General features: G+C 37.1%; 1 protein-coding gene across 1 annotated transcript in view; it reads left to right on the forward strand.

Moving 5' to 3' along the window:
- Positions 1-20953, forward strand: part of Msp300 (Muscle-specific protein 300 kDa) — a 589230-nt gene that overhangs the window by 448680 nt on the left and 119597 nt on the right. The window contains exons 86-91 of the mRNA XM_068229229.1: positions 1130-1453; positions 3872-4180; positions 6144-6482; positions 9038-9220; positions 9300-9422; positions 11374-11525. Of these exons, the coding sequence (XP_068085330.1) occupies positions 1130-1453; positions 3872-4180; positions 6144-6482; positions 9038-9220; positions 9300-9422; positions 11374-11525 (1430 nt within the window). The remainder of the gene's footprint in view (positions 1-1129; positions 1454-3871; positions 4181-6143; positions 6483-9037; positions 9221-9299; positions 9423-11373; positions 11526-20953) is intronic.

The raw sequence follows: 20953 nt of genomic DNA on the forward strand, positions 1-20953 counted from the left end.
GCCTTGTCTTGAAAATATTAATCAGTGTCACCAGTGGTGCAGCTAGCAAGAACTGAGATGCAGTGTTCTTTCTCATATCTGCATATCTTGACAGTGATACATTTTTCACCTTTTGCAACAACAGTCTTATTTGAAGAAACATCAAAAGTTGTAAGTGTTTCATCCATATTTTCTATGTGTCTGTCCAACTCCATGGCTAAATGGTTAACATGCTGGCCTTTTGTCACAGGGGTCCCGGGTTCGATTCCCAGCAGGGTCGGGAATTTTAACCATCATTGGTTAATTCTGCTGGCATGGGGGCATGGTGTATGTGTCGTCTTCATCATCAGCCTCTGTGGATCCGTGGTAGAGTGTCGGCCTCCGGATCCCAAGATAGCGGGTAAACCCGGCAGAGGTAGTCGGATTTTTGAAGGGCGGAAAAAAGTCCATTCGACACTCCATGTTGTACGATGTCGGCATGTAAAAGATCTCTGGTGATACATTTGGTATTTACCCGACAAAATTCATTAAATCTCAGCCATAGATGCCCAAGAGAGATCCAGTTTACTCTGTCTGCCATTTAGTGGGTCTAGAGTAAAACGGAACGTTGAAATTGATGGGGAGACAGCCAGATGGCGTCAAATTGAAATGTCTGCACATGGTAGCTGAGGCCATACAATTATTATTATTATTATTATTATTATTATTATTATTATTATTATTATTATTATTATTATTATTATTATTATTATTATTATTATTATTATTATTATTCGATGTTGGATGACGAACGATAGAAAGAAATAAAACTAGAGTGTCAGTGGCTATGAGAGAACAGCATGTTTAGCAGTATAAGCCTTGCTGAATGAGATGAAATTTAATTTTAGGGCCTGTTTTGAAGCCAAAGAAATGTGTCTTGTGCACTGAAAAATATCATATATTCTTCCTTGCATTAACTTAAATAAGATTCTACTATTTAGTATGAGGTCATTCATACTATTTTTCATCAAGAAAATTAATCATAGGTGCCATTAGGAGCTTTACTTCCAAACATTATAAATCAACTATCCAACTTCTCTTAGCTCCCTCCACTTGCTGTTGTAAACTTATACCTTACTAGGAGATAACGATGAAACTCTTTCCCTTCTAGGTGATAGTGAAGATCCAAGAGTGCGAGGCTATGTTGGCATCTGCCACGGACAAAGGTCAGCAGATCGCAGCCGAAGGTTCTGCAGCAGATCGCAATAGCATCACAGAACAACTCCAATCTCTAAAGCAGTCCTTGCAGACATTGAGGCGAGCAGTAGAGAAGCAAAGAGAACAACATGAGATGACAGCAGCAGAACACCGCAAACTTGCAGCTGAGTTGGAAGAGGTCTTAGACTGGCTGCATGCCAACGAAGCTACTGTACGTTCTCGTCCTCTGCTTGACCGGCACCCTGCCAGTGTTGAGGCTGAACTTGAAAAGCACAGAGTAAGTTATATATTCTTAATAATATTTTGTCTAAGCTAGTGATTGATAAAGAAGAACACTGTTCTGTCATGTTTCAACTCCTGTGGTAGAAAGTTTTTATAGCCTATCAACTAAATCAACATCCGACTCCATGGCTAAATGGTTAGAATGCTGGCATTTGGTGCAGAGGGTCCTGGGTTCAATTCCCAGACAGGTTGGGGATTTTAACCTTCATTGGTTAATTCCAATGGCTGGGGGCTGGGTGTGTGTGCTGTCTTCAGCATCACATTCTTATAGACATGCAGGTCGCCTGTACAGCGTCAACTCGAAAGATCTGCACCCGGTCTCATCGTAGGCCACACGCCATTAATTAACTAGATCAACAATTTTAAATGAGTACTGATTATTAATTTAAGAGAGCTTTTCACTAAGATTGTCAGGTGTATGATTGATAACAGAAAAAATAAGTGTTTTCATCGTCAATGGGAGGAGAAGTAGTTTTGCCTTCTTGGCTGAATGGTCAGCAGTTCAGTTCAGATCCTCTGGTTGTGGGGCCACTGTTGGTGTATGTCTTAAAGCACACCTCATTTACACACAACACCCCGCACTACAAACCACTACAGAGACACTTAGGGTTGGCTTCAGAAAGGACATTCAGTCAGAAAACTGGGCTTATTTCCCATAGACTGTCAATCCCAAGTAATTGTAGAAAGGCCAGGAAAAAGAAGATAGAAGGGAGATGTAGCAAAAGAGAAGGGCTATGAAAGATGGGTCAAACATGGCATTGTTGAAGCTGGAAAAGAACAAGATTGAGCAAGGATAAGAATGATGAAAGTGAAGTGGCTGATACAAATTTCCACAGAGTCCTTCAAAAGATCATGTAGGCCGTGAAGTTCATTTTGAATGCTTAGAATAACCACAACTTACAAGAACTGGAGAGGAGCAAACAGAATTTGAAATAAACATTCAACGTATTAGGTTTGTGTTCAGTACATACAATACATATCAAAAAGATGTACAGAAAGAACTACAGAAAAAAACAAATGGCCAAGCAGATATCAGTGGGAACCAAACCCAAAACCTTCTGATTTTGAATTTCATGCTGTTAGCAAGTGAGTTATGGTTCCCTGGGTCATCTTTATTCTGGTGGAAATGATCTAAGCTACAGGTCTGACACTACTGCTATCACAACGGTAGTGTGTGCACAAGTCACAGTCGTGAAAATTAAATATTCAACAAATGAGATGACCATAACTTAAGTAACCTTCTTTTTATGGGAGACTGATTCAAAAGTGTCTGTACTTACATGAGCTAAAATGCCAACTTCTTTCTATTACTCCCCAGTTGGCCGGCAATCCATTTCACTAGCACTGCCCTTACTACTACATTGTTTTAATTTTTTTTTCATTCTATACCTTTATGGGGTACAGCAAGCCTGTTGGAGGGTGACACCCTCTCTCAAGCCAGGAGATATGATGTTGCGGTGATTTGAGGTGCAGAGAAGGTGAGAGGGGAGAGGCTGTGTCCTATAAAAGGAACTGTCCTGGCGTTCGCCTTAGTGTGGAGAATGGAAAACCCTTCTCTATACAGCCATGGTAGGATGCAGAGCTGTAAAGCTGCAGTAAAACAGTGGCTAGTGTCAGCCAAAGCTACTGTACTTCGTTGCCCTCACTTTCCATTAAAATAGTCTAATTCACAATCCAAAAGACTTGTTTGCCATGATTTTCTTTATTTCATCATCATGAATTTTGCTACAAACACTCTGCCAGTGGGTTGTAATTTTCACTGTCATGTGGATAGTGTCAAGAAACAAAACTTCTTCATAACAGTAAAATGGGAGTCCAAAGCATGTGAGAAAATTTCTACATAATGACAAGGGAATATTCACCAAGAGCCATGTAGATACTGGAGAATGAACTACTATGAGGTAATGAAGGTTACAGTACATTGGCAAATGCTGATGGTGGGTGTCATTGATTCAGTTCCATATTTCTGTGATGAAAATTGGTGACCTATCAAGTAACATGTTTGAATAGTTGCTTTCATTGCACCGAATCTACTTCATAGTTTAATTGACCCAGCATTTTGTTAGTTCTCCTTTTCTCCCTGCAGTGGCCATTTACCTTGAGATCTTTGGCCTTTAACTTCTCCCTAAACAACAATGTTCCACAGTTGTCTTTTTGTGACAAACTATAAACCAAATAATTGTGGAATTCTCTGGTAACAAATGAAGAATAGCCTTTTCTTCACATTGAGTTCACTGAGAATTGATTCATTAGTTCTTTCCTCCTTTCACAATATCCTTATCTTCCCATACTAGCACATCTAGAAAGCATTAAATCTTTCAACATATTTTAAAATTAAATCTGGAATTACATTTCTTTCAAGTAAACTTAAAGTATCAGATCTGATAATTTGAATGTTTTTTTATCTCACTAGGAACTGGCTGCTAATGTGAACCACTATCTGGATCGTGTAAGAGCTGTTCAAGAAAGTGTAAGACACGAGGATGGAATGCCCAGTTCCCTTATGGAACAGCTTAGCGAGGCCAACTCACTGCTGAGCACTCTGCCTCGTGAACTGGAAGAACGCGGCAAATACTTGGAAACAAACCGCCAGTTAAGACTGGAATATGCTGGACTGAAAGATCGCCTTCATACTTGGGTGCGTGATGCTGAACAGCGTCTGAAAGCTGATAGCCAAGGTGTTGACTTCCAGAATATTATACGCGACTTGGAGGAACATAAGGTAGGAATTGTTTATGGTTAGATTTATAATTATTTTTGAACTTTTAAATCCAAAACTGAACTATAATAAAAATGGAAGAAAGATGATTGTCACTAAAGGGTGAGGTTTATTTGTAAATTCTATGTAAGACATAAAGCTGAAAATTACAGACCAGTCAGTTGGACATGCATAGTATGTAAGCTTTGGGAAAGCATTCTTTCTGATTATATTAGACATGTTTGAAAAATTAATAACTGGCTTGATAGAAGGCAGTTTGGGTTTAGGAAAGGTATATTCCACTGAAGCCCAACTTGTAGGATTCCAGCAAGATATAGCAGATATCCTGGATTCAGGAGGTCAATTGGACTGTATCGCGACTGACCTGTCTAAGGCATTTGATAGGGTAGATCATAGGAGACTACTGGCAAAAATGAGTGCAATTGGACTAAACAAAAGAGTGACTGAATGGGTGGCTCTGTTTCTAGAAAATAGAACTCAGAGAATTAGAGTAGGTGAAGCTTTATCTGTCCCTGTAAAAATTAAGAGGGGAATTCTTCAAGGCAGTATTATTGGACCTTTATGTTTTCTTATATATATCAATAATATGTGTAAAGAAGTTGAATCAGAGATAAGGCTTTTTGCAGATGATGTTATTCTGTACAGAGTAATAAATAAGTTACAAGATTGTGAGCAACTGCAAAATGACCTCGATAATGTTGTGAGATGGACAGTAGGCAATGGTATGATGATAAACGAGGATAAAAGTCAGGTTGTGAGTTTCACAAATAGGAAAAATCCTCTCAGTTTTAATTACTGCGTTGATGGGGTGAAGTTCCCTTTGGGGATCATTGTAGATACCTAGGTATTAATAAGGAAAGATCTTCATTGGGGTAATCACATAAGTGGAATTGTAAATAAAGGGTACAGATCTCTGGGCATGGTTATGAGAGTATTTAGGGGTTGTAGTAAGGATGTAAAGGAGAGAGCATATTTGTCTCTGGTGAGACCCCAACTAGAGTATGGATCCAGTGTATGGGACCCTTACCAGGATTACTTGATTCAGGAACTGGAAAAAATCCAAAGAAAAGCAGCTCGATTTGTTCTGGGCAATTTCCGACAAAAGAGTAGCGTTACAAAAATGTTGCAAAGTTTAGGATGGGAAGACTTGGGAGAAAGGAGACGAGCTGCTCAGGAAGTGGTATGTAATACCATTTAAGAAACGGCTAGGAAACAACAGATAGGGAATCTGCCACCTGGGCGACTGCCCTAAATGCAGATCAGTACTGATTGATTGAATAATGCAGCCATATGGCCATATGCAATTTCTTATATACTGTTGTAAATAATCTACTCATAATTAGCATTATTTTAATTTTATAATAATCCATAAGGGATTTTGCTAGGACAAGTTTTTTTAAGTGGCACAAATGGTATAGTGAGGGTCGGAAGGAGGTGGAAGATGATGTTGGGGTCACCCAATCACTTTATTACCCTGCTAAAATCTATTTATTGGATGAATTAAATGTGTCTTCCTTGGTGTTGCAATTTTAATGACCATTATTATTTGTACTCTTAACTCTCTCTGTCTCCTTCCATCAACTTAAATATTGTGTTCTGTAAAATTTTTCTGCCATCTTGATATGATACTGTATCGTACAAACTGACAAAATTGCTTCTTTAACTTTCCCTCCCTACTCTGAGACAAAAATTCAAAGATTACACACTCTCTCTCTCTTTCTCTAGGTTAATAAATCATCAAAATTATAATAAACTGTATAATTTTAGGAAAAGTGAAATTGTACATTAATTTGTACATTAGCCAATAGTGCATATGAAAGTTAATCCACTTAGGAGCAAAAAGAGTAATGAAATGTTGTTTGCTTTTTAAATTGATAATAATCATATATCTGTTTTTTCCCTGTCTTCTGTTAGTTGCTCTCCATTCTTGACATGTCTTATCTCTTCATTGTTATGCTTCTTTCAGATATTCTTTGGCAGCGAGGCATCAATGCGCGAGCTTGTATCCCAACACGTGCAGCAGGCGTCAGATCGTATCTGGCCCTCGCTAACTGGACCAGAACAAGAGGAGTTGAGCAGAGAACAGCAACAACTAACTCAGATGCTCAAGAACACCCTGAATCTGGCTCGCAGCAAGCAGGCTCAATTGGAGCAGGACGTCGAGATCTGGCGAGATTACTGTCATGCACTTGACAAGGTCCAAAGCGTCCTCGAGAGGAGCCAATTCACTGATGAGCCTGTTAGTACACTAGCTGGCCTGCAGTTCAATCTCCAGAAAATCGAACATGCCATAAATGACATTCAGGTGAGACTTGGTTTACTACGGAATTTGAAGATAGATGCTTTAGTTTTAGTACTTTGATGATACTGTTATACTGTTAACAAAGATATGATGATAAGTACTTGAATTCAGGTAAAATGTTTAATCCTAGTCACATACTTTGGTTGAACTGGATGTTTTATTAAAGTTGGCCACAGTGAAAAATCAATTTCAAGAAGATGAAAATTTGGATAAGTATACACCCAGGAATACTCCACGTTACCGTGAATAGAGGAGAAATCCAACAAGTGAAACCTAGGACAAATATTGATAAAACATATAAGGTGTGAAAAAGAGTGGAATGGCTATGGCTAAACAAGCATTTTGTTAAAAGCCATCTCTGCTAGATCATCACATCATGTCCCCTTTTTTTTTTAAATGCTATATGTTCGGGGTGTTGACCTATAGAGATCTTTTGCCCCTACTTGCACCATATGATATGAACCTGCGTGTAATTGGAATTGCGGAAGTTTAAAGTGTTGAATGTGAGGAAAGGAACATTAAGGACGGCACAAGCACCCAGTCCCCAGGCCAGGGATATTAATAATTTACAATTAAATACCCCTGACCCGGCCAAGAATCGAACCCGGGGCCGCCGGGTGACAGGCGGACGCGTTGCCTCCTATACCACGGGGCCGGACATCATGTCCCTTAGCTAACAAAAAGCTTGTAAAGATATGTGTGGCCACTTGTGATACACTGTGGTGGGACCTGGACTCTGAAAAAGACTTCTAGAAATTAGAAGGCTTTGAGATGTGGTGCTGGTACTGTTTGGAGAAAATAAGCTGAGTACGGAAGATGACCAGTACAGTTGTGCTATATAGTGCCCATATCAGATAAGTCTGGATGATGCTAGGATATCCTCTGGTTAACCAAATCCTTGCATGTTTCATATCTCTGTATTCTGTCTTGTCCTGTGTTTTTGACCATACTCCAAATAAATCTCATTGAATCCTCCTGGGTCATATTCTTATATTCTTCCCCATTGTTCATATTTTGCTCTGAAATGTTGCAATTGGCTCAAATAAATTTGATAGATGTCAGTATTATCATCCTAACGCTAACTCAGCAATCAGTGAGTGCAGCAACATTGGAGGAGCCAGGTTGACTCATATGGGACAGGGAGTGAGCAACCAGATGTTGCTTACATAAGTTCCCAATACATGTTTCATTTCTATCACAGCATTTTTAAAAATATTTTTAGACCAGGGGATTACTTATACAGTACTCCGCCAACAACCATGCAGTCGTAGTCAAATGTTCCACATATAAATTGAATGTTCCATGTTTTTGAACGACTCAGTCTATAAACATAAATTGAGTGGTGTTATGCCAGAATGGAACTAAGCAACATTCAGTCAGTCTTGAGAAATAAAGAACTGAAGTTGAGTTTGCAGCAACTTATTTATTCAAAAAGATTTATAGATATACACGTAGCATGGTGCATGATGGTTGTGAAAAACTCTTACGAGCATTTTGAGCCCTGCAGTACATTATGTAATTATGGTATATAACTATACTGCAGGAAAATAATTTTGAATATCTTTCCAATTCAGGTTATTTTGTTTTCTCACCACATTAATACACTTGACAGATAGTTTGTTTTGGCATAAGACAAAATTAAATTTCAACATTTTAAAACTGAATGGCTCCATTTTTTTACAGAATCTCGCTTAGTTCATTCCGGCATACGACCACTCAATTATACTCCACATACAGACAGACTCCTTTAGCTTTTTATCACAAAGTTGCACTCACAATTGATTTTTAAGGACAGGACATTATATGTTGTTTTTATCTATAAAATGAATGTATTTTGCACTGTGTGTGTGTGCCAATATCCATGTGATAATTTTTATAAGGTCTGTTATTAATGTGTCAACTGATAATGTCCCACTAGGGATGAAACATGTATTGATTTCAGTGTAGTCTATTAATAAAGACTCAAATTGTATTGTAAAGGTGGAATATGTGATAAAGATCGATACAGTGATACTTATGACAGTACGGGCTTAGCACAATGAAATTTATTTTATATAATACATTCAACCTGAGCAGACTCCTTGGTGTTATTTGACAGGAACAGGCTATGCCCTGATACTAGTGTTTACCTTCCCCCTTCGTCATCATCATTATTGTTAGTCATTACACTGGACACAGAAACACACACACACACACACTCACAAAATGATCTTTGGCTCTGAGGCTCAAATAAATGAAGATTGTAAACTGCCCATCATTGTAGTATTTTGTAGCCAAGTGCTTGGGCATTAGAATATCCACAGTTTATTGGTGACTTTCTGCATTTGCAGATAATCTTCAGTTATCAGAATTATACATACCATTGACATTACCATTTTCCTGCACCCTCATGTTTACTATACATTGTTACCACTGCCACCGCCACTACCACCACCACATAGCAAGTACTGAAAGATTAAAAGCATTTATCAAACATATCATTTTATTATTTTGTTTGTAAGGTTGTTGTATTTTTCCTTAAATGTAATTTATCAAGATCTTTGTTCTTCTAATTCCAGAACCAGCAGAGTGAAATTGATCTATTAAATGAGAGAGCTCGGGAAATAACTCGTCAGGCGGATCCTTCCAATCGTGAAACAATCAACATGCAAGTGAAGAATATGAACACGAGATGGACAGAACTTACTGATGGCCTTGAGTCTCGAAAGGACACACTTCACAAGCTGTCTCTCAACTGGGAGGTGTGTTGAGAATAGATTTCACTTCATATCTTTTAAATGGATTAACAAGCAGGTAATATCATGTTATTATGTATTACAGGAATTTGAGAAGAAACATCAGAACTTTGAGTCCCTTGTTAATGCTAATGAAGAAAAGGCTCGACACATCGACACCATTGTGCGATCCAAGCCTCAGACAGTGGAAGTCAAACAAACTTTGCAGGTATGTACATGTCACTTCTGTGAAGACTGTGTGTATGTTCTTCCCTTTTTGTTCTTGACAGAGAATTTCTGTAACAGTCATGCCATCTTTACCAAATATAACAAAACACAAATTCTGTACCAACCAGCACCAGACTTCAGGGAAGCAGCTCCTTCCATCAACATTAACTGCAAAATCCTGCACAATAGGCCTATCAAAGATTTTCCTTACCTTGGCAGCTACTTGACAAACGCTAACATAGATGCTGATGACTAGCGCAGCATTTGATCCTCTCCCCAAGAGGATCTTCGATATCCATGACATCAAAGTCCAGACCAAGCTATAGTATTAGTCACAAAGATACTTACAATATCTGGTAAAATACTACTAGTGCTGTCTTAAAAAGGACAGTGGGACCATCAATATTTTGGAAGATGGGAGTACCGTACCACGAGAATCGAGGCATCAAACATAAATGTCACCCACATGCCTAACGTACCGTTCACCATGCAATGATGTCATCATTATCTATTAATATTTTCCCATCTTTATCTCTTACTACAGACCTTTGTGCTTTAGGTTTCTGGTTTAATATTTGAATGTTCCTATATGCTGTGTTCAAGATTAAAACAGTGGCTTGTGTACCAGCAGGAAAATATTATGGAGAAGAAGAAGAAGATGCTTTATCTGTTCTTCCTTCAGCAATATCTTTTCCGATATTCTCAGTTACCTCAACCATCCACACTTCTTTCGCTCTTCTACACAGAGTCGTATTTGATCTTTTGACTTGTCTATATTGTTCTTGGCTTTCTGTTGTGTTCCCTCTCCTGTAGGCCACTGGTTAAAATAAGGAACAAAAAAATCCAAGAACAGCTGGAAATATGATACACTCAACTATGAAGGATCTAGAAGGAAAGTCTGAAGTGGTTTGATGATGTAAAAAAGGATTAATGCAAACAGAATTCCAAGAAAGGAGTAGGGAAGATAATTAAAGAGGAAAAGACCAGTAGGAAGACCTGGAAAAAATGATCTGATTTAGGAAAGTAGGATGTAGAGAAGAGTGGACAAGATTAGGAGATGGTATGAAAGAAGAATGGTTCATGGACAAACAGAAATGAAGAGCAGCTGAAGAGAACAGTTTTTAAAATTAAAATGGAACATCAACATGAAAAAGTCCTTTTTCAAAAACTTTTTTAAAAATGAGCAACTAAGAAAAACATACACATGACATATGAACAAAAGTACCGTATTCTGACAAATTTTTAACACCTATTTAAGTGAATAGAAAATGCTTTAAATTAAGTTAAGTAGATCCATCTTCCCTTCTCATTTTACTGTCCTACTCAAGCCTCTCCATATATTTTAATTATTTTTATCTTTTTTAAATTAGTTTTGTTGTAAGCATAACAAAGGTACTCTTTCAAGATGGTTTTTTTGAGAAGAAGAAAATTCTCTGTAATTTCACGTAAGCAATGTTATGTAGCTGAAGATGTTCCTAAGGAATGAAACATGTTCTACAAATAATTAATTTGACCCCTCTTTCACTGAATGAAGTTTCTGGCAAATCAGTTTGTTGCGCTTAGTGGATTCCCCTCATCAGCAACTTTCAGTTCACTGGCTCCCTAATTCAGTTTCTGGCTGAGATGGGGATTTGAGTTATGTATGGTTAATTCCTCTCACTTGGGGTCAAGGTGTTTGTCTTACAACACACATTTTCATTTACATACAACACACCACACTACCAACTACATGTAGTAGTTGAATATTTTTCCCACACAGGTTCATTCCCACATCCCTATCTGGATGGTAGAGAAAAAAGAAGAGAGTACAATTGGATCAAAATATACATCTCACAGGATACTGTGCATCATCAAGAGCAAGCATATGACCTTTAAAATTTAAAATTATGTTTTAATGATAATTACTTTCTTGCTATTTGCTGAGTGCAACCTTCTTCATGTTGTGATGATAGGACCTCCTGTCAGAAGTGGAGAGCCACAAATCTCTACATGAGGAGGTGCTGTTCCTGTCAGGCACGGTGCTCACATACCTCTCGGCCTTCTCAGAGCCGTCAGCTCAGCAGCTCAAGGCGAAGCTAGACCAATTGACTGACACCTACAAACGGTGAGTACAAAATTGAAGGCTAAAAGAGCAGCTGGAATTGTTAAGATTTCTGGGGATATATATAGTAGAGTCAATGTGTTGGGATATACGTGTTGTACCATATCTGAAGTACTTACATGATTATTGTCTGCATGAAGGAGCTGTACCATGTGAATGGAGAGTTGCTCTAGTAGCCACATGTGTACAAAGGAAAGGGTGATAAACATAAACCAGATAACTACAAGCCAGTCAGTTTGATATGTGTTGCATATGAGCTTTAGGAAAGATTTCTTTTCCATTTACATTACACGTTTGTAAACTTACTAACTGATTTCATCGAAGACAGTTTCAGATCAGAAAGATTATTCCACTGAGTCTCAACTTTTAGGATTCCAGCAAGATATAGCAGATATTTCTGATTCAGGTGTCAAATGAACTATATCACTATTGACCTGTCCAAAGCTTTTGATAGGGTAGATCATGGGAGATTACTGATGGAAATGAGGGCTATTAAACTAGACATAGGAGTGACTGAAAGAGTAATTAAATTTCTAGAAAACAGAACTCAGAGAATTAGAGTAGGTGAACCATTATCCTGTAATGATTAAGGGAGAGGTTTTGCAAGGCAGTATTATTGGACCTTTATATTTTCTTATGTTGATGTTGCTGTTGTACCTGTAAAAACTATGGTGTGAAATATTTCAGCTTAGAACTTTCACTGGTAAGGATCTGTCTTCTAAAGTTCAGTATTGTGCAATGATCTTCAAAGAAGTCTTGTTCGTAATGAAATATGTGCTGTGGGTCACTGTTTCCCCAACAACATTGTTGCATAGCAGTTTTCTCAGGTGCACTGACAATATACAGTATATAAATGATGTAAGTTAACAACATGAATCACAGAAAAGTCCTTTTGCAGAGAAATAAGTTATGACCAAAAATCCTCAACAAAATTGTGAGATGGACAGCAGACAAATGGGGTGAAAAGTCAGGTTGTAAGTCTCACCCAATAATCCTCTCAGTTTTAATTACTCTACTGATGAAGTGAGCTGAGCAGCGGTCGCTTGGTAGGCCAAGACCCTTCAAGGGCTGTAGTACCATGGGGTTCGTTGATGAAGTGAAAGTACCTCATGAGGTTCATTGGAGTAATCACATTAACAAGGTTATAAATAAAGGTTACAGATTCTTCATATGGTTATGAGGGTATGTAGTGAGGATGTAAAGGAAAGCTTGTTTATGTTGCTGGTTAATTAGAATATGGTTCCAATATTTGGGACCATCATCAGGATGCTGCATGATTTGTTCTGGGTAATTTCTGACAAAAGAGTAGTATTATGAAAATGTTGCAAACTTTGGATTGGGAAGACCTGGGAGTAAAGACATGACCTGTTCAACTAAGTGGTTCGTTCTGTGTAGTTAGTGGAGAGATAGTGTGGAAATAACATTAGTAGACAAATAAGCTTGAACGGAGTTCTTAAAAGTAGGGAAGATCATAATATGAAGATAAAGTTAGTATTCAAAAGGACAAATTGGGGAAAATATTTGTATGTAGGAAGAGGAATTAAGGATTGGAATAATTTATCAAGAGAGATGTTCAATAGATTTTCAACTTCTTTGAAATCATTCGAGAAAAGACTAGCTAAACAATTAATGGGGAATCTGCCACCTGGACGACAGCCCTAAATACAGATCATTGATTGATTTATTTATTTATTTATTTATTTATTTATTTATTTATTTATTTATTTATTTATTTATTTATTTATTTATTTATTTATTTATTTATTTATTTATTTATTTATTTATTTATTTATTTATTTATTTATTTATTTATTTATTTATTTATTTATTTATTTATTTATTTATTTATTTATTTATTTATTTATTTATTTATTTATTTATTTATTTATTTATTTATTTATTTATTTATTTATTTATTTATTTATTTATTTATTTATTTATTTATTTATTTATTTATTTATTTATTTATTTATTTATTTATTTATTTATTTATTTATTTATTTATTTATTTATTTATTTATTTATTTATTTATTTATTTATTTATTTATTTATTTATTTATTTATTTATTTATTTATTTATTTATTTATTTATTTATTTATTTATTTATTTATTTATTTATTTATTTATTTATTTATTTATTTATTTATTTATTTATTTATTTATTTATTTATTTATTTATTTATTTATTTATTTATTTATTTATTTATTTATTTATTTATTTATTTATTTATTTATTTATTTATTTATTTATTTATTTATTTATTTATTTATTTATTTATTTATTTATTTCCACAATTTGCACATTCTCTAATTCTGGGGGAGTTTGGAACCAGCCAACTAGCTGACAAGTCATAACCATTTATTTAATATCATTTTGAATTTTCATCTTAAGTTTTTATTTATAATATTAATTGCTGGTTGCCCACTTATCACAGCACAGAACTGTGCATCGCTTTTAGCAGGGCACATCCTAACCTTTTCCAAAGCTGATAATTACCACCACTCATTTTAGGCTATTGTTACAATGGGGTCACCACTCCCAAAGGCATTTTAGAGCCACCAGTTATTCAGATTGCCCCTTACATGGGGAACAGATGCCCTTGCAGCTGCCCCTAACATGGGAAACAAACGCTGCCGATGAGTAGTGTACTCATACTATTCCCCAAGTACTGGGCTGCCTCTTCTGCAATGTTCACCATTCCGAAGTCCTTCTTTAGATTCCGTTGAGGTTTTTGCTCGTAACCCTGAGCTGGAACCTTTACCAGATGCTACACACCGAGTCAGTGTGCTCTGGGACTCACATAGGCAGGGGTGCGACTCCCTGGGCAAGGTTGCTTCTGAGGAGGGTCCCTACCTGCTTCTGCACTCGACTGGAATACATTTACTGAAGAGGAATGGTAAAAGGACAGGCAACTGAGGGAAAACTGCCATCAACACCCCAATCTGGCAGGAGATGGACAAGGGGAAGTGAAAATGATGATGATGATCTTAAATTTTAAAGTATTGAAAAAGTGTTTAAAGGCTTAGAGTTCTTTCAGATAGTATGTATTTCATAGAGTTTAGAATCAGAGATAAGTTGCTGGAAGAGTGAGAATTGTTTGGCTACAAGCAATTTTTAGCAGATTTTGAAAGAAGTAGTTAGCATATTCTCACAGAGAGAAGTTAAAGTAGCGGAAGATAACGATTCCCATTAGGTGTTACCTCAGAGCATGGTTAGTGCTATACTGAGCCACCTTTGTCCAACGGAATGAACCTGGTACTTATTTCTAGTGTTGGCTGAGTGAATCTCAGAGCCTTGAAACTCACCTGAAGTGAAATTTTTGTTTCTAAATTTCTCGCCATTCTAACAGGGATCTTACTCTTGCAAGACAAGTACCCCTTTAACTCTTCAGCTAGACAGTTCCACATGGAGAAACTGAAGCACCAATAGTAGGCAAGTGATTAGTGTATACTAAATAAATAAATATTAAAATAAATAAATAAATACCCCATTTAGTTTCATGCACTGCATGCCAAAGTCCTGATCTTGGTACTATACTTTCTTAGATGGTTAAGTAGTCAATGAAAATAAAAACATAGATGTTTCCAAGTAATAATAAATGTTGTAAACATCCTTTATTGAAAAAACTTGTATTGATTTACATGTTCACAGTCACCCTTTTAGAATTTACCATGCGCCATCATCATAATTTCTTCTCTAATATTGTATTGTTGATCATCTAAGAAATGATGATTTGCGTTGAATTCTCCGTCATTTAGTTTTCTCCACAATAGAAGTCTCAAATATGATTAAATTGCAAGAATCATGGAATATATTTCCAGTATTTAATATAAGCTAGTTTTATTTCCTTCAAGTACAGTTTTCCGTCATTATAACACCATCGTTTGTTCTGAGTGTAGTTGGTGCAACAAAGAGGGTGGCATTAAATTAAGGTCATGTTTTAAAACATTAGCTTGATTGATTTATGCTATGTAGTGATGTACTATCCAGGGATTTTCTGGAATGATATTAATTCAACATTTTGTTTGTGTAAGTATTTCATACTCGTACAATGTCATGACATATGTTAGATGGGAATTTTATACAGTACTAGGAATGGTGGTAGACAGAGTTGGAATTATATTGGGGTAGTTACTATGCGACTTTCATCAGGAATACTTGTTCATTATTCATTGTGGGTGTTAACTGAGGATAGCGGTATATTGGGTGGCGATATATAGGGGCTTCTTTAACTCTTCACGCATGTCCGAGGTAACTCAAATCAGGTAAAATGTCCATCGAGCTTGCACTAGCTATGATCAATTGTGATTTACCACAAGAAAGAAGATGCCTTTATATGTTTTGTGAGAGTTCTGAGGTAGAGAAAGAGTAATCAAAATCTGGAGCTATGCATAAAGGGAAGGATGAGATGGAGAAGAAACCAGAGCATGCTTGAGGACATAAACATAAATCGAGTGGAATTGAAGCTAAGACGGAGGTAAGAAACCGGGTGTATATACAAAAGAAAGCATATAAATATTGCCTTTAATAAGTGGAATTAGAAATTAGCAATGTTGTTGCTGTTTGTTTCCAAGAACAAAGTAAGCAAGTGGCAGGTAAGTAAATTCCTTTACCCATTTTCATTATAGATTATATTGTTATGCCCTTTAAGTGTTCACTTTTGAAGCATCTGTAAGCAAATCATGTGTGTCTGGGATCTTTGTCTATTTGTTCTATTTGTTCCTTGTCTTAAATTTCATATGTTTCAATAGTAACAATACAACATGTTTAACATCGCTCCAACTGGTACTGTATTGATTTCAAGACTTCCTCAAGGGTAGAATTTTACCTTGTCTGTAAATATATTCAAATGAGCCTTTCACATCTAATACCAACTGACTGTGCCAAGATTCAGTGGGAGGTGAGCATCTAACCATATAACCGAGAATGCTAGTAAGTTGGTGAGTCATCATCAGTCTCCCAGATAACCTATCTTCATCCAACTTCATGTGCCACTGTGTATTTGTCAGTCTGGTGCAGGAAAGCATAACAAAAATTGCCAGATGTGATTTTGCAGGACAGGGAAAAACAAGTATTGGGTGAGAATAATCAATTGTCTGTGTGTTAGTTTGATGTTTGAACTATGACTTGAACTGACAACAGTAGTGGTAGTGCAGAGAAAATGGATGGAACGTTTCATTTGTAGAAAGGATCACTGCTTAGAAATAGGACTTCTTCTCCAAATGGAGTTTAAATGGTAGAAAACTAGCAAGAATACCATTTGGCTATCATGCCCCCAATAGAATTTTGGTAAACCTACCAGGTTATAGATATAGAAGTACAGAGCCATCCATACATGGCAACTAGAACAGATCCATTCCGAAGAAACCTGCCTATAGAAATTATCCAGAGAAAATCTAATTTCATTTCTGTCCCTGAGATTCAACAACAATCCACTAAATTTGAAAAAATTTGAATTATAATATCCCTTGATATACCATACGTTCCTAGAAATTCTTGGAAGCACCCCTTAATGATGAGCTATCTCATCTCCCTATGGAAGGAAATAAAAGAACTAAAGCCAGGCTGAGTGGCTCAGACGGTTAAGGCGCTGGCCTTCTGACCCCAACTTGGCAGGTTTGATCCTGGCTCAGTCCGGTGGTATTTGAAGGTGCTCAAATACATCAGCCTCGTGTCGGTAGATTTACTGGCACGTAAAAGAACTCCTGCGGGACTAGATTCCGGCACCTCGGCGTCTCCGAAAACCGTAAAAGAGTAGTTAGTGGGACGTAAAACAAATAACATTATTATTATTATTATTATTATTATTATTATTATTATTATTATTATTATTATTATTATTATTATTATTATTATTATTATTATTATTAAAAAGAACTAAACATGATAAAAGACTAGTGAGTGATTACTGAACACTCTGAAAGTGCTGAAGCTGCAGATCATCTTGTGTTTATAACAGAAGTCTCTATCAGATCCTCTGTCTGAGCATATAATTGTAGCTTGTCTAGTTCAAAATTCAGCTGACAAGAAGTGTGCATGAAATTCTCACTTAGAATCTTGTTTAAACTCTCACAGTTGAGAGAGAGATGTATTAGAAACTAGGCTATATCCTGTAGTTTCCAACCTTATCTAAGGGTTAGTAGCATACCAAGAAATATCGTCAACCACTTGATATATATTTTCTCATCAGCAAAAGCTAGAAGGCTATAGGACAATATAAAGTGCACGTTCCTGACCTATGAAGATACTAAGCTTCACTTATAACCAGTTACCCTCTCTCTGATATGCCACAATATTAAGTTATGCTTGGAGAGTATCTGCTTTTTTTTTTTTAATAATGTATAAATAAAGACTGGAAATCAACCACCAAACTGTTTATTTCCAGAATGTGAATATAGTGCATTTATTGTGCGTTCTTGGAGCTCTGTTTCCAGCACTGTGTTGTGACAGTCGAATATCATAATTTGAAGTGAACAAACACTGCAGTATATTACTTTCAGTTTTAGATACATCTACAAAGTTCTTTGTGTTGTTTATCATCTAATTCACATTTATAACATAGAGAGTGTGCAATGCAAGAGGTCATTTGTTATTTAGTTAGTGGCTTTACATCCCACCGACACAGATAGGTCTTATGGCGACGACGGGATAGGAAAGGCCTAGGAGTTGGAAGGAAGCGGCCGTGGCCTTAATTAAGGTACAGCCCAGTATTTGCCTGGTGTTAAAATTGGTAACCACGGAAAACCATCTTCAGGGCTGCCAACAGTGGGATTCGAACCCACTATCTCCCGGATGCAAGCTCACAGCCGCGTGCCCCTGACCGCACGGCCAACTCGCCCAGTCATTTGTTATTACAACTGACAGTAAAGTATATAACATTATAAATTCATATCAGTAGTGATTGATATATTGATTTACATATTCTATTTATTTAAATAAATATATAGTTTCCTCTATAGCCCATTTGATGACCATGATCATTAAAACATCAAGTTTTTACAGTCTGACACCATGGTTAGCCGGTTAGTGTCCCATTGGTCAAAAGAAATTCACCATCAGAATGCTGACCAACAGGGTAGGAGAGGTAGTGGTATACAATTTCTAATCATTAGATTACGTACCAAAAGCCTGGATTCAATTGCAAACATATTCGCAGTGTTCATATACAGTTACAGCATATGATGCTGTTGATGGTGATTTGTCCATTGAATGGGGACATTAAGCCTTGACCTGACTCTTTGGTGCTCTTAGACAGGAATAGGCTATATGCTGGCACCGGGTTTCACCCTAACCCTTCCTACTATGATACAATCACGTCATTCATTTCACCTCATTAACTCCTCTGATGAGGGACGTCAGGAAGGGCGTCTGGTCATAAAAGATTGCTACGAAAATTCACTTCATTTCATACCTGATCCGGTAAAGAAATGGCACAAGGGTTGGACATGCATAATACAGATGGCTTCCTCTATAGTCTTTGTTAACTGGGCGAATTGGCCATGCGGTTAGGGGCACGCAGCTGTGAGCTTGTATCCGGGAGGCAGTGGGTTCAAACTCCATTGTCGGCAGCCCAGAAGATGGTTTTCTGTGGTTTCCAATTTTCACACACCACAAATGCTGGGGCTGGACCTTAATTAAGGCCACGTCTGCTTCCTTCCCACACCTAGGCTTTTCCTATCCCATCGTCACCATAAGTCCTATCTGTGTCGGTGCACCGTAAAGTGAACTTTAAAAAAAATATAGTCTTTGTTATTTTGAAACATTTCTGTCATTTTTGTACCTTTATTTTTGTGTAATAAAACCAACGATGAATAGTACAGTTGTAGCTCTGCCGTATGGTATAAACAGCACAGTAGGACATTCCCTTGCATTCTGTCATGAGGTGGTGAGCCATTTGTTTTGATTTTATGGGCAGTTATAGGGTGGTGAAGTAATTAATAAAAATAGATTTCCAAAATGAAATTTATCATCTTAGCTATTCAGAAACATGAAGTTCTGGCTTTTCATCCAGGCCTCAGGATGAGGATTTTCGTACAGCTCTGTCCACATATTTGAAGAGGTTGCAAAACCTAGGATTTCTTGTCTTGATTAGGGGTTGTAAAGCATGTAAAGGAGAGGGCAGGTAAGTCTTTGGTAAGACCCCAACTAGAGTGTGGTTCCAGTGTGTGGGACCCTCCCAGGATTACTTGATTCGAGAACTGGAAAAAATCGAAAGAAAAGCAGCTCAGTTTGTTCTGAGGAATTTCCGACAAAATAGTAGCATTACAAAAATGTTGCAAAGTTTGGGCTGGGAAGACATGGAAGAAAGGAGACAAGCTGCTCGACTAAGTGGTATATAATACCAATATAAAGGGTCTGCTATTGGATATAATAAATTTTCCGGCTAACTTATTACTGGTTGCCAATGTTTTGCCCCATTGTGCTAAGTTGGGCTCTACATTTGATAAATAGCACACCCACCAAGACGCGTGGCTAGTGCGTACCATGGAGGCCACTGTGTAGGCTTCTTTTTTTAATGCTATTTGTTCGGGGCGTTGACCCATGTGGATCTTTTGCCCCTACTGTGTAGGCTACTTGGAGCCACCGGCAGTGTCAATGACATTAGTTGAAAAGTAGTCCGAGTGGTAGCTTGGAGTAGGAAAGATCACAATATGAAGATAAAGTTAGAATTCAAGAGGACCAACTGGGGCAAATATTCGTTTATAGGAACGGGAGTTAAGGATTGGAATAATTTACCAAGGGGTATGTTCAATAAGTTTCCAGTTAATTTGTGATCATTTAAAAAAAGCCTAGGAAAACAACAGATAGGGATTCTGCTACCTGGGTGACTGCCCTAAATGCAGATCAGGATTGATTGATTGATTGATTGATTGATTGATTGATTGATTGATTTATTTATTTATTTATTTATTTATTTATTTATTTATTTATTTATTTATTTATTTATTTATTTATTTATTTATTTATTTCTTCTGCGCGCTAATGTTTCATCACTATCCTAAGTGAGAACTTCATGGACTATCTTTGTGAGTGTGAAGACCTGGACGATCGAGGAGAAAGTACCTGTAATACTCTGTCAATTTTGTTTCTGACTGGATAGAGACTACTTTTCAATATATTGTAATGCTCAGAATGTCCGACGGTTGCATTCGAACCAACGCATCTCCCGAATGCAGAGATTGGCTCGATAGCCGTAACGCGTAAAGAGGAGCGGCCGCTCCTCTCGGTAACAACAATAATGTCCTCAACTTCTGAAGTGGTGCTACTGGGCGACCTGCCTACCAATTTCGATACCCCGATTGTGTTGCTATCTAGCAACGAAAGCGGAATTCTACTGGAATGGATACAATGACAGAGTTAGTTAAAATTTAGTCGGATGAAGCTGAGTGCGCCACCGGAGATCTTTAACCTCCCTACAACATTGGGAT

The sequence above is a fragment of the Anabrus simplex genome, chromosome 9, assembly GCF_040414725.1.
Source record: "Anabrus simplex isolate iqAnaSimp1 chromosome 9, ASM4041472v1, whole genome shotgun sequence".
NCBI classification, from domain to species: Eukaryota; Metazoa; Arthropoda; class Insecta; order Orthoptera; family Tettigoniidae; genus Anabrus; species Anabrus simplex.